Here is a 12,957-nt window from a genome sequence, read left to right as displayed (position 1 = left end):
TGGCGTAATTACGCATGCGCAATAAAAAGTCTGGAAAATTAACCAACTGACGTTCAAAAATTAAGGATAACACAAAATACCATGCTATTTGAAACTAAAATAACTTATTTTCAGTAGGGTGTGTTACATATGTCCTCTAAATCCCTATCGCATGCAGTCTGTGCTGCGACCCTTTTCCAGTACGCGACACAGTGACGTCACGCACAGATGCGCGCGGCTGTAAGAAAGCCATGTCAATCTGCACCCTTTCAACAGTCTAGATTTATTACTTCTAAACAAAATAGCTTTTTTGGCTTCTCATACTCTTACAATTGTGTTTTGATTCTTGCTTGAATAGTCGCTAAGATTATATTTGGTTATGATCTTGGCAAAATAACTATTTTGGATGCAGCAGTTGTTAGCTAGAATGCTAACGCTCATTGCTAGGCTGTAGCAAAGGCGAGCTGAAGAGCCATTTTATTGGTTGAAGTGTTGTTGTTTTTTGAAGTATAATGCGCTTAATTTCTGATGATGACTCAAACATTATATTAAGCAGGACATTTAATACGAGCCTTAAAATCTCAAAAAAAGTGTGAAATGCACTCATAAGCAACATGTAAATAGATGCTTTTTTGCTGGCGTTCTATAAGAACTCCCCTCTGTTTCCCACCAATTTGCACTTATCGCCCTCGTGCGGCAATGTTTGCAAACACAGAAAGGGGTCTGTACTATAATGTTTTTCATCAATGCGTGCAGGACCAAAATGGAGGAAATGTCGAAGTGCTATCACTTGTTAAAGCACGAGTCACTCTAGCCAAACGATATCCCCGCGCGTCCTCGTGGCTTGCAATATAATTGGCTAACTACCAAACCTTCCTGCAGGACCATGAGGGTGTGCAAACTATCTTTTTATCCGATTGTAAAATAATAGACCATACGTAGCAAGCTAGTTAGCTAAATGCTAATTAGATTCTGGGAGAGTTTTTGTTAGCTTGTTTGTCCCGTACAGTTAGTAAGTTAGCTAGCTGAAATTGTCAATGTTTTTAGATGTCCAACTGGTAAAAATGAAGCTCAGCAGTCAGACGCAGTGCAGTATTTTATGCGTCAGTCAGTTGTAGTAGCTAGTGTCGAGGTTGCCAGTGATGGAGCAACATGGTGCCCAGCGTAGCTAGCTAGCACTTTTCGTCTGTTATTTAGACCCGTTAACTGTTATGTTGGTTTCAATACTGATAAACACTTCTTTCTGTTACAGGACGAAGTCTGATCCAGGCTCAATGAAACAGAAAATAGACTCCAATGACACTTGACTGCTTTGCAAGACAAGCAGTTATTCTGTCATGTTAGTTCAATAACACCTGCGTTTTATTAGCCATGACTATGAGATCAACTTTGTTTGCTAATGCAGGATTTAAGCTGGACACAGAGAAACTTGACTTTGACAAATCACAAGTGGGAACTGCAAACGTCGTGAATTCCATAACCATCAAGAGAGAATCCTGTGACTTTGTCATTGATGTCCATGACGTACATGGGGCAATCCACAAGACTGGAGGGGAGCTCCTCAGCAAAACAAAGCTCCTAGACCAGAATTACATCATTCGGACCCCAGTGGCTGCTCAAAATAAAGCGGAAGGGGCACTGGTTCAAGGCGACAATTGGGGAAGCACAGGGGTGCTGTCATCTTCCGTCAGACAAATGGGGGGTGAGGGAATCCCAATTAAAGGTAAACTCATTCTGAGTGACAGTATGGATAATACAGAGTTGGTTTCAAACAATAACTCCAAGGATGCTGGTACTGATGAGAGCACCAGAGGGGTCTCCCCTGGAGGAGTTGTCAACACTGCATCCATTGAGCTCAGCACAGAGGGCAAGTGGAGGAACATCAGGAAAACCCCTGCTAACCCTCACACACAGGCCACCTGCCTCCAGCAGATTCTCCTGCTTCAGCTGGACTTGATTGAACAACAGCAACAACAGCTGCAGTCCAAGGACAAGGAGATAGATGAGCTGAAAGCGGACAAGGAGACGGTATGCACAGTATCTGGAAGTGTCTAATTGTTTTTAGATGACAGTAAGTCTGTCATTTCTTTAGAACCAAATCATTTATAAAAACATGTCTGCATACACAGTTGCTGGCTCGTATTGAGCGTATGGAGCGCCGTTTGCAGCTGACGAGGAAAGACCCACGTGATAAGCGCCTATTTCAGCCGCTACAGCCCTGGACCCCAGATAAAGAGGACCTGTGGGATCTAGAAGTGGGTGACAGCCCCCAGACTCCCACCCCTAGGTCACTCCCCTTCAGCCGAGGAGACAAAGGCCTCAAAAGGTAACATCCCAAATACTACTCTGCATTCACTTCTCAGTCAAACTATCTTTCATTCACTAATCTCTCTGCTCTGCCCATGCAGGAAATTTTGCTTCCTGGACTCCAAAATCCAGAAGTCACGAGGGGGCAAAGGCTCCAAGTTCGCCCCCTCTAAGTCAGAGTGTGGAGCTGGCTCTCCCCATCAGAGGGAGCTGCGCAATAAAGAGACCCCGGAGAAGACAGGGTTTGGTCGGTCAGCGGTAGAGGGGGGTACTCGGCAAACGAGCAATGAGGACCCGGAGCTCACCGCTCGGATGGAGGAGCTCCCTTTCATGTCGACTACTGAGATGTACCTGTGTCGTTGGCATCAGCCTCCCCCCTCCCCCCAGCGCGAGCCATCCCCATCCCCAAAGAAAGAGGAGGTTGTGGCCAGTGAGTAGACCCACCACACAAGCCAGTTGTTCAGTTCTAAGTGTAAAGCTGTGTAGTATTGCTTCACAATGAAGAAGAATGAAGTAGAATCCAAGTAGAGTCATAATTAGGCTTATGTCTCTTACAGAAAAGTATGTGAACCCTTTGGAAATACATGGATTTCTGCATAAATTGGTTATCAAATTTGATCTGATCTTCATCTAGGTCACAACAATAGACAAACACAGTCAGCTTAAACTAATAACACAAACAATTATATGTTTTCATGTCTTTATTGACCACACTGTGTAAACATTCAGTGTAGGGTGGAAAAGTATTTGAACCCTTGGATTTAATAAATAGTTGACTCTCCTTTGGCAACAAACTCAACCAAACGTTTTCTGCAGTTGCGGATCAGACCTGAACAACGGTCAGGAGGAATTTTGGACCATTTATCTTTACAAAACTGTTTCAGTTCAGCAATATTCTTAGGATGTCTGCTGTGAACCGCTCTCGAGGTCATGCCACAACATTTTAAATCGGGTTGAGGTCAGGACTGACTGGGCCACTCCAGAAGGCGTATTCTGTTGAAGCCATTCTTTTGTTGATTTGCTTCTGTATCCTGTTGCATCAACCAACTACTGTTGAGCTTCAATTGGCGGACAGATAGCCTTGGGTGTTCCTTCCAAACAACTAAACTTTAGTTGTCCACAGAATATTTTGCCAGAAGCGGTGTGGAACATCCAGGTGCTCTTTTGCGAACATCAGACATACAGCAATTGTTTTTTTTGGACAGCAGTGGCTTCTTCCGTGGTGTCTCCCATGAAAGCCATTCTAGTTTAGTTTCACGTATCGTAGACCCGTCAGAGATGTTAGCATGTTCCAGAGTTTTCTGTAGGTCTTAAACTGACACTCTAGGATTCTTCTTAAACTCTTTGAGCATTATGTGCTGTGCTCTTGCAGTCATCTTTGCAGGACGGCCACTCCTATGGAGAGTAGCAACAGTGCTGAACTTTCTCCATTTATAGACAATTTGTCTTACCGTGGACTGATGAACATCAAGGCTTTTAGAGATACTTTTGTAACTCTTTCCAGCTTTATGCAAGTCAACAATTCTTAATCTTAGGTCTTCTGATATATTTTGTTCGAGGCATGGTTCACATCAGGCAATGCTTCTTGTGGATGGAAAACGCACATTTTGTGAGATTTTTTTTTATAGGGCAAGGCAGCTCTAACCAACATTTCCAATCTCGTCTTATTGTTTGGATACCAGGTTAGCTGACCCCTGACTCCAATTAGCTTTTGGAGAAGTCATTAGCTTAGGGGTTGACATACTTTTTTTGACCTACATTGTGAATGTTTAAATTATGTATTCAATATAGACAAGAAAAATACAATAATTTGTGTGTTATTAGTTTAAGGACACTGTCTATTGTTGTGACTTCGATGAAGATCAGATCAAAGTTGATGACCAATTTATGCAGAAATCCTCCAAAGGGTTCACATACATTTTCTTGCCACTGTATACACTGTTCTGTCTTCCAGTCCCCTCTTGGAGGGAAAACCTTATGGAGCCCTTGGATGAGGAAGCTGCCAGTGTCATCCCAGAGGTGAGAGAGGAGAGCACACAGGCTATACAATTAAAGAATTGTATAGAGATAAAGTAAAAAATAAAGTAATACCACACAATATTCACCTCGTCATTTGTCCATGCAAATGGTCCTAAACCACATCAACCATGTTTTTGTGTTATTATACCAAGATGTTGGACGACAGTGTCTTTTTGAAGCGCCATGCAAAGCTGGAGTTGGATGAGAAGAGGAGAAAAAGGTACATATGGGTTTTACAACTTTGAAGTTACTCTCAATGCCTCATGAACCATCTTTATCCTCACACACTAAGGCTCCTTTTGTGTTTTTGTGTAATTCAATCTTGATTTACTACATTGAGCCACCAGCGTTTTCATCCTTTCCTTGCGCTCTCATCTTCCCTCCGTAACTGTCCTGCTTTTTGAAGATGGGACATTCAGCGTATCCGCGAGCAGCGCATGTTTCAGCGTCTGCAGCAGCGCATGAACAAGAAGAAGGGGATCCAGGAAAGTGAGCCAGAGGTCTCGTCGTTTTACCCGGACACTGAAGATGGTATGACTGGCCACTTCATCTGCTGTGTAAACATGTTGTTTTCTTCTCAGAACCATGAAGTTGCATCAGCTTTAATACTGTTAATTTAGTTGCACAAGTTTTCCGAGCGATGTTTTCATTGCGTGCAGACACTCTTGATTCCTTTTCTTTCCCTTCTCTAGTCGAGTCCATAATCATCACCCCTTTCCTGCCTGTGGTGGCCTTTGGCCGGCCATTGCCGAAGCTCACTCAACAGTAAGTCTTTGTATTTATGATTTCCACCACCAGTAGTTCTCTCTCTCCCTCTCCCTTTCTCTCTCGCTCTTTCTCTCTCTCTGCAACACTTGTTGTAGTTTCAGTTCAACATGCCGGTATCATCTTATCATGGCACCCTTTTCCAAGCACCTGGTCCAAACACACACAGATGCATAGATGTATTTTTCATGTAAAGGATATAGTTTGTGATGTACCATTCATATGCAGAGATGTTATTTGTTGGTCTTTTATTTATTTTTTGTCAGGTTTTGACATTTTCCTATAGGTTCACTTTTCTGTTCGGCTTGTCGCTGGACATTTCTTTGTACAGTGAGTTAGGGGATAAGTTAGGAATGTAAATCATTACGCCCACTAGCTTGAGTTCATCCATTACTATGCATAATTTATTTTTCAAGATGGTACCATGGTGCAGGTGGCGGGGCAGGGCGAGTTTCACAGAAAGACCTTTCATCAAAATGCAAGTATTTATTCTTCCCCATAAGTATGTCTTTTAAGTTAAGTAAACTGAACATTTGTCACCCAAAACACTCGTCTCAAAGTCAATCATTTTTTTTGCCAATTCTTTCCTCTGTTCTTAAAGAAGATGATTTACAAAAACAGGTTAATAAGAATGCACACTGGTGTAAATTCAAAAAGGGTCTCATGAATGATTACTAATGCCATTTTGAAGACATGGTGAGGGACTTAACATAGAATCTGAAGGGGTAAATATTGACACTGGATATTTAAATACCAGTAGTTTTGCTAATCCTTTAAAGAAAATTCACAAAGACAAAAAAAACAATAATGCACTTTCCTAGATAAGAAATGTTATACCTTTGTCCATTCCAACAGTAATTAATATTATTATTAAAATGTCTGCATGCTGAAAACAATTTACACATGATGTGCCAATTGAATGATAACCCAATATGAAATGCTTTTCAAGTTACAGGGGTCCTATTTTCCCGGTGACCTTCCCCTTTCCCTGATTTCTCCAGGCAACTTTTCAATTTCTGAAATGTGTCTTCCTCTGTAGGAACTTTGACCTGCCTTGGCTTGACGAGCGATGCCGCTGCCGCATTGAGGTGCCCAAAAAACACACACCACACCGGACCTGTCGGAAGTGAGGTGGTATCTGCGTGTGTCATGCAAGAGAGAGACCGCACCCTTCCTTTCCCAGATGTGAAAAGTTTCATTTTGTGGGTTTAGGCCGTCAGTGGTGTAGCAGGCACTTCTCAGTAGTCTGTGGAAAAGTAAACCACTGTCTTCCCGTGTGGTTACTTGCCAGCTGGCCTGGAGACGGAGCTGCTGGAGATAAAGAAAATGGCTACCAATTTGATTAGCTATGGTAAATTTGGTACCCAATCTACTCAAAAGAAATGAAAAGCTGCCCCCCCCCTTAGATAACAGACCCCCTACTAACAACTTTGTGATTATAAGGTAAAACACAACTGTTACTTAATGTCTGTAGTAAGTAACTATTTAGTAAAAAGCATGTTCTGTGAAGCAAACCTGGGGAGCACAAACATTTCCCAAATGTTTTGGAATTCGGTGTAATGTAATACTTAATTACTGCATCATCACTAAAATGTGTAACTTTTGATTATTACTACATTGTTACATAGTTGTCTATCTGACTTCACTTGGAGACTGTGATCTAAAGGGTAAGAGAAGTGATATTTGACTGAATGTCAGTGCTTGAATTGTACAATATGCACATTGCTACAACTAACCCTGTATGCTGGAAGCTCCATTGGCATCTACATGCTCGGTGTTTTGCTTAGATTGAAACTGAACTATTTTCCCTGTCTGTGTATTAACTGTAATAATATTTCCTTGTGTGGACACAGCTTCAAGCGAAAGGTTTTATTATTGTGCACTAAAGTGTGGATATATGTTTGATCCTCACTCTGCATGTATGTTTAATCACAAATGCAGTAAATATGAGAAATGTCCTCTTCTGATGCTAAAATGATTGTCCATACTTTGCATCATGAAGAGAAGTTGGTTGTTTTAAATGAGTACTTCTTGCCAGAAAAAAGTCAAATTAATTTGAGAACCATGGATCTTCTACAGTATGCTTATCATGCGAGTCTGCATGGTCTTTTTTTGAGGTGACAACTCTGTTCCAAGCGATATCAACTATCAGCATGGTTGATCTGTAAATGAAACATTTCCGCTGAGTACAATTCCGAGAAGAGTAATACCTGATTTAATTTCGAAAGCATGACTCTGGCTGCATTATTCATAAAGCACTGCTTTGTTTAGACAACTGCCTTGTTTCTAGAACAATCTCTGAGGAATTTGCTCGTGTTTTTCATTTTAGGATGTTTTTTCCCCCATGACATCACAAATTGCAGTAGACAACTGAGATGGATATCAGTTTGGAAAACATGGGTTGGCATTAGAGTAGCCTAATCAGCTAGAGTGCTCAAACTTAATGCTGGGTATTTTCCTTATCTTAAATGCTAGCTATATCTAACGATATTGGCATCGAGCACCTGGCGATGTTAAGCTTGTGTTCTGTCATGTGTTATCGCGTCAACATTTTTACTTTTGGCTCGATGGCTTCCTGGCTCTCCGACGCTACAGACCACACAATACAGGCTAGTTTTGAAATAATGCGAAATTGTTCTTCTGTACATAGCTTTCAGGAACAAATGTTGTAAATATGAAATACATGGCTTATTTTTGTATTATTTAAATATTTGTGTTGAGTACATTCAATATTGTTCTATGATAATTGATTGTATGTTGACAAAATAATTTACAAAAGTTTGTTTTGGAATAAAAATAAAAATTGAGTTGTCTTCAATTCTCTTTCGTAGATTGACGAGTTCTGAAATTGATAATGGTAGGCCATATCCATGAGGAGAGAACTCAGGTTTCCCCAATAGTATAATTTTATTTATCCGTTTTACCAGGTAAATTGTCTGAGAACACGTTCTCATTTGCAGCAACGACCTGGGGAATAGTTACAGGGGAGAGGAGGATTAAAGAGCCGATTGTAAACTGGGGATTATTAGGTGACCGTGATGGTTTGAGGACCAGATTGGGAATTTAGCCAGGACACCGGGGTTAACACCCCTACTCTTACGTTAAGTGCCATGGGATCTTTAATGACCAGTCAGGACACCCGTTTAACGTCCCATCGAAAGACGGCACCCTACACAGGGCAGTGTCACTGCCCTGGGGGATTTGGGATATTTTTTTAATTAGACCAGAGGAAAGAGTGCCTCATACTGGCCCTCCAACACCACTTCCAGCAGCATCTGGTCTCCCATTCAGGAACAACCCTGCTTAGCTTCAGAAGCAAGCCAGCAGTGGTATGCAGGGTGGTATGCTGCTGGCATAATTGAGTTTGAACATAATGGGCATGTAAGCGTAAACGTTACACACCATGAAACAAGGCAGCAGCTATGTGAATCTAGTGGTTAAAAAACCTCTACACAAGGTTAAACCGTGGGAGTTTAGTGTATTACCACGACATAAATGAGATTGATCTTGTTAGCCAAATGTAGTCATGGGGGTTAGGGAATCTAAATTAGCACATTTTTCGGTATTGAAGACAGACCCCTTACTGTCAAATGTAAAAAAAAAAATGTTTATTGAATAAAGGCAAAATAGGAATTTCTTATACAAACCACCACACCTTCCATCACCCTTTCGATAAATATTACATTGATTATCATGACAACTCAGTGTCTACAGTCCTAGGATAAAAAAGGCTATTTCAGTTTTACCAGGCACCATCAAGTGAGTGCCCCTTTTTGGACATTAGACATGGAAAAAAAATTGCCAAACAGTAGACATATTTGACCCCACTTAAGTATTTTTGTTGAAACCATTTAACTCACAAAGGACGTTACGATAATGGTATTGTTGAAACCTCTGAATCCTTATGTTATTCAAAGTCACCAAGTAAATAAAAAGCAAGCAAGTAACAAACAGTAAAACCATTACTAAATCATGTTAATGTTATCTGGCAATGTGTACTGTATGCCTGCACACCACTAAAAGTTGACATTATGTACAAATGTAATGATACTTGTACATCAAATATACAAAATGTTTACTTTAATAGGATAGTCTAATGATTTTAAAGTGAATATAGTGTTCAATTTACCCAAGGAGTGTAATGCATGCCTCTGGGTGTATTTAAACGCCATTAAAATATACCCCCTAAAGAGAATGCTTCATATTTTTAAGAGAACAATTGTATGGATAATGATTCTGATCCGTCATTGATTAAAGATAACATACTGCAAGCGAAAAAATAATACCTGCAACAAAAAAGCTTATATACCATAACAGAGTTCTCACTGAAAACCTCCAGTGTTCCTCTACTTCTGTTACCCAAATAAATGAATGTACAGAGATTTGAGTTGCTGAGTACATGTGTATCTGTATTAAACGCCAGGCTGCCAAAGTGCTGTTGCGTGCCAGTTTTTCCACACTCAGTCTCTCCTAAGGTTATTCAGTCTCTCCTCAAGGTCAGCATCTGCATCTGCCAGGGCTGGCTGGGGTTCAGCTTTCTTCCCACCTGCTACGGAGAGGCTACCACCCGTGGATGGCAGATCTAAATGAACAGGAAGGAAATCAAATAAATCAGTATTCATAGGAATCTTGATGAAGAGACATTCAGCTTTATCACTATTACAACATTTTACTGAATGCAGTTGTAAGTGCAATAACTTGACTGTGTTCCTTACTTGAGAGTTCGTCAGAGAGATTGAGACCCAGCTCGTCCAACACTTGGGACACAACAGCATCACTAAATAAAACAGTGAGAGAGTTAGTGTTTCCATAGATTTACCAGCTAACATAAGTATGCCAAAAAATATGACATTCACAAATAACGATGTGATCAAATTGAGGTAGTACTGGCTTTGGTTTTGAGATTTAAGTGATTTGGCAGGAGATTTGCGTCATGAACCCCCTACCTCTCTTCTTCATCATCCTCATCACCCATGGCATCGTCTATGGCATCATTCATCATCTCCTCCTTCATGTCCATGATCTCACTCTGTCGTTCAAACTCCATCATGATCTTCTGAATCTGTGGCAACTTCATCTGTGTAGGGGAAGTGAACATATGATGTAAGCCAATAGAATGTATTGGCACAATTCACTGGTAACAAGAATGACTACAGACATTTTGGGTTATTATTAGTGTTTTACAGTTCTACTGGCAAGTTATCTTAAACAGAATTGGATTGTGTTCAACAGGAATCAATCAAATGATACAATGAAACGATCACCTGTCTGTTCATGGTAGCCATTGCTTTGGTAACACCTTTCATTGCTTGTGCCATGCTGTTGTTTGACTTTAGAGTCTGGATCTTCAGGCTGACTGCTTGGATATTTGCCTTCATCATAATGAATTTCTTCACATAGTGCCTTGTACGAACCAAGTCCTTCGCCATGATCTTCACAGCATCCTGTAATGGTAACAGAGGAGTGAGAATACTTTTTTTTTTTTTAAAGCATCAAGACTTTTCACCTTTACAGCATCTTATCTTTGCCCTCCTTATTCTCTCACCATCTGTCCCTGTTTGGCCATTTTCTTAATGTCAGCTATGATTTTCTTCTCCTGCTGCTCCAGTCTTTGTCGCTCTCTGTCCAGATCTCTCATGGCCCGAGTCAGTGCCCTCTGGTTTTGCCTCAACATCTCCTCCGGGGTCTTCCTCTTCCCAAACAAGAACTCCATCTAAGAAACAAAAACAGGAAATACAAACAATCCAAATCTAACTCTCTCGTCAGTCATTATTACTTACAATGTGCCAGTTTTTTTCCCTGAAGAGGCACACATTTTAGATATGTTTTATGCATACGTTTTGTTTGCACCTAAACAACTTCTTGTTTATAGCTAATGTAGATTATATACATTTACTGTAGCTAGATAGCTGGACCCTGATTTAACTGCTTTTTAACATTCAAGATTAAAGGACAATTCCGCCACTTTTCAACCTCATATTCATCATCTCTAGCACCATGCCAGTGTCTACATATGTGTAAATGGGCGGCAGGTAACCGAAAGGTTACTGGATCGAATCCCAGAGTTGACAAAGTAAAAATCTGTCGTTCTGCACCTAAGCAAGGCAGTTAACCCACCTTAAATGCTTTTTTCTTTATTTATTTTACTTTATTTAACCAGGTAGGCAAGTTGAGAACAAGTTCTCATTTACAATTGCGACCTGGCCAAGATAAAGCAAAGCAGATCGACACATACAACGACACAGAGTTACACATGGAGTAAAACAAACATACAGTCAATAATACAGTATAAACAAGTCTATATACGATGTCAGCAAATGAGGTGAGATAAGGCAGGTAAAGGCAAAAAAAGGCCATGGTGGCAAAGTAAATACAATACAGCAAGTAAAACACTGGAATGGTAGATTTGCAATGGAAGAATGTGCAAAGTAGAAATAAAAATAATGGGGTGCAAAGGAGCAAAATAAATAAATACAGTAGGGGGAGAGGTAGTTGTTTGGGCTAAATTATAGGTGGGCTATGTACAGGTGCAGTAATATGTGAGCTGCTCTGACAGTTGGTGCTTAAAGCTAATGAGGGAGATAAGTGTTTCCAGTTTCATAGATTTTTGTAGTTTGTTCCAGTCATTGGCAGCAGAGAACTGGAAGGAGAGGCGGCCAAAGAAAGAATTGGTTTTGGGGGTGACTAGAGAGATATACCTGCTGGAGCGTGTGCTACAGGTGGGAGATGCTATGGTGACCAGCGAGCTGAGATATGGGGGGACTTTACCGAGCAGGGTCTTGTAGATGACATGGAGCCAGTGGGTTTGGCGACGAGTATGAAGCGAGGGCCAGCCAACGAGAGCGTAAAGGTCGCAATGGTGGGTAGTATATGGGGCTTTGGTGACAAAACGGATTGCACTGTGATAGACTGCATCCAATTTGTTGAGTAGGGTATTGGAGGCTATTTTGTAAATGACATCGCCAAAGTCAAGGATTGGTAGGATGGTCAGTTTTACAAGGGTATGTTTGGCAGCATGAGTGAAGGATGCTTTGTTGCGAAATAGGAAGCCAATTCTAGATTTAACTATTTTTTTTTTAAATGCATTTTTTTTTTTTTACTTTTAGCTTCTCTGTGACATGGTAGAATTAAGTGCTTTCAAGACAACTGGGAACTCAGGAAAAAACGAGCTCCGATTGGGAAAATCTATTTGAACGGTTATCCAACTCGGGCCTCTTTCTAGAGCTCCGACTTTCCGACCTGAAGAACACTGACGTCATGATTTGACCTCATATCCGAGTTACCAGTTGTTTTGAACAGGGCAATAGTCTTTGAAAATAATGTTGTAACTTTCAATGTCAACTGGTAGAACTTATTTATTTTTCCCAATAGAAAGTCGCCGTTTTCACATATGTAGACATTGTTGATAATAGATAATGAAAATGAGGTTAAAGTTGTGAAATTGCTCTTTAAGGTTATTTATCGGAGTATAATCATTTAACTGGCATATAAATGGACTGATTACGTTACTCTGGTGAGTAGACGTTTAAACCAGAGTACTGTCTTTGTTTAAACTATAATGCTAGTTTAATAGCTAGCAATCTAGCTAACATTAGCTGCTAGAAGCTAAGAAGTTGAGTCATAGTAACAAATTAAATGGGTTGGTCACATGCTTAGTTATTCCATGTTAGCTTACCGTGTATGAGGTCTTTCGTGTGGCTGTTTATGTCACGATAATGACAATTGCAAATGAAAATACTGTTTGAGAGGTCTTCAAAGGTTTTAATTCGAGAATAGTCAACCTATTTGTTTTCTTTCACATACTTCCGCATAAAGATATCTCCACTTCTATCCCAGCAGGATGTGACGTAATAAAGATTTTTGAGTCATAAATGCTACTGGTTCGTT

The 12,957-nt window shown here is 40.5% G+C and overlaps 2 protein-coding genes across 4 annotated transcripts; one reads left to right on the top strand and one right to left on the bottom strand.

Annotated features, from left to right (window-relative positions):
• The first annotated feature begins 204 nt into the window (after positions 1-204).
• On the top strand, positions 205-7,888 carry LOC135505010 (male-specific lethal 1-like 1). 3 transcript variants are annotated; one of them, XM_064924017.1, is made up of 10 exons: positions 205-871; positions 1,232-2,007; positions 2,109-2,305; positions 2,388-2,716; positions 4,241-4,305; positions 4,458-4,525; positions 4,712-4,836; positions 4,998-5,070; positions 5,487-5,548; positions 6,110-7,888. In XM_064924017.1, coding segments are annotated over exons 2-10 (1,578 nt in total). In that variant the 5' UTR covers positions 205-871; positions 1,232-1,350; the 3' UTR covers positions 6,112-7,888. The 3 variants fall into 3 exon arrangements, with proteins under 3 accessions (XP_064780089.1, XP_064780088.1, XP_064780087.1); XM_064924016.1 differs by lacking the exon at positions 5,487-5,548; XM_064924015.1 differs by having other exon boundaries at positions 5,487-6,203.
• Positions 7,889-8,656: 768 nt separating this feature from the next.
• On the bottom strand, positions 8,657-12,919 carry LOC135505012 (charged multivesicular body protein 2a-like). The gene is made up of 6 exons (XM_064924018.1): positions 12,746-12,919; positions 10,616-10,783; positions 10,335-10,514; positions 10,017-10,147; positions 9,786-9,847; positions 8,657-9,652 (listed from the first exon to the last, which is right to left on the bottom strand). Exons 2-6 carry the CDS (start codon positions 10,781-10,783, stop codon positions 9,531-9,533), a joined length of 663 nt encoding a protein of 220 aa, XP_064780090.1. The 5' UTR covers positions 12,746-12,919; the 3' UTR covers positions 8,657-9,530.
• Positions 12,920-12,957: the final 38 nt, after the last annotated feature.

The sequence above is a fragment of the Oncorhynchus masou genome, chromosome 18 (assembly GCF_036934945.1).
Source record: "Oncorhynchus masou masou isolate Uvic2021 chromosome 18, UVic_Omas_1.1, whole genome shotgun sequence".
Lineage (NCBI taxonomy): Eukaryota > Metazoa > Chordata > Actinopteri > Salmoniformes > Salmonidae > Oncorhynchus > Oncorhynchus masou.
The sequence above is the reverse complement of the archived record's forward strand: the minus strand, read 5'-3'. Positions and strand labels throughout refer to the sequence as shown.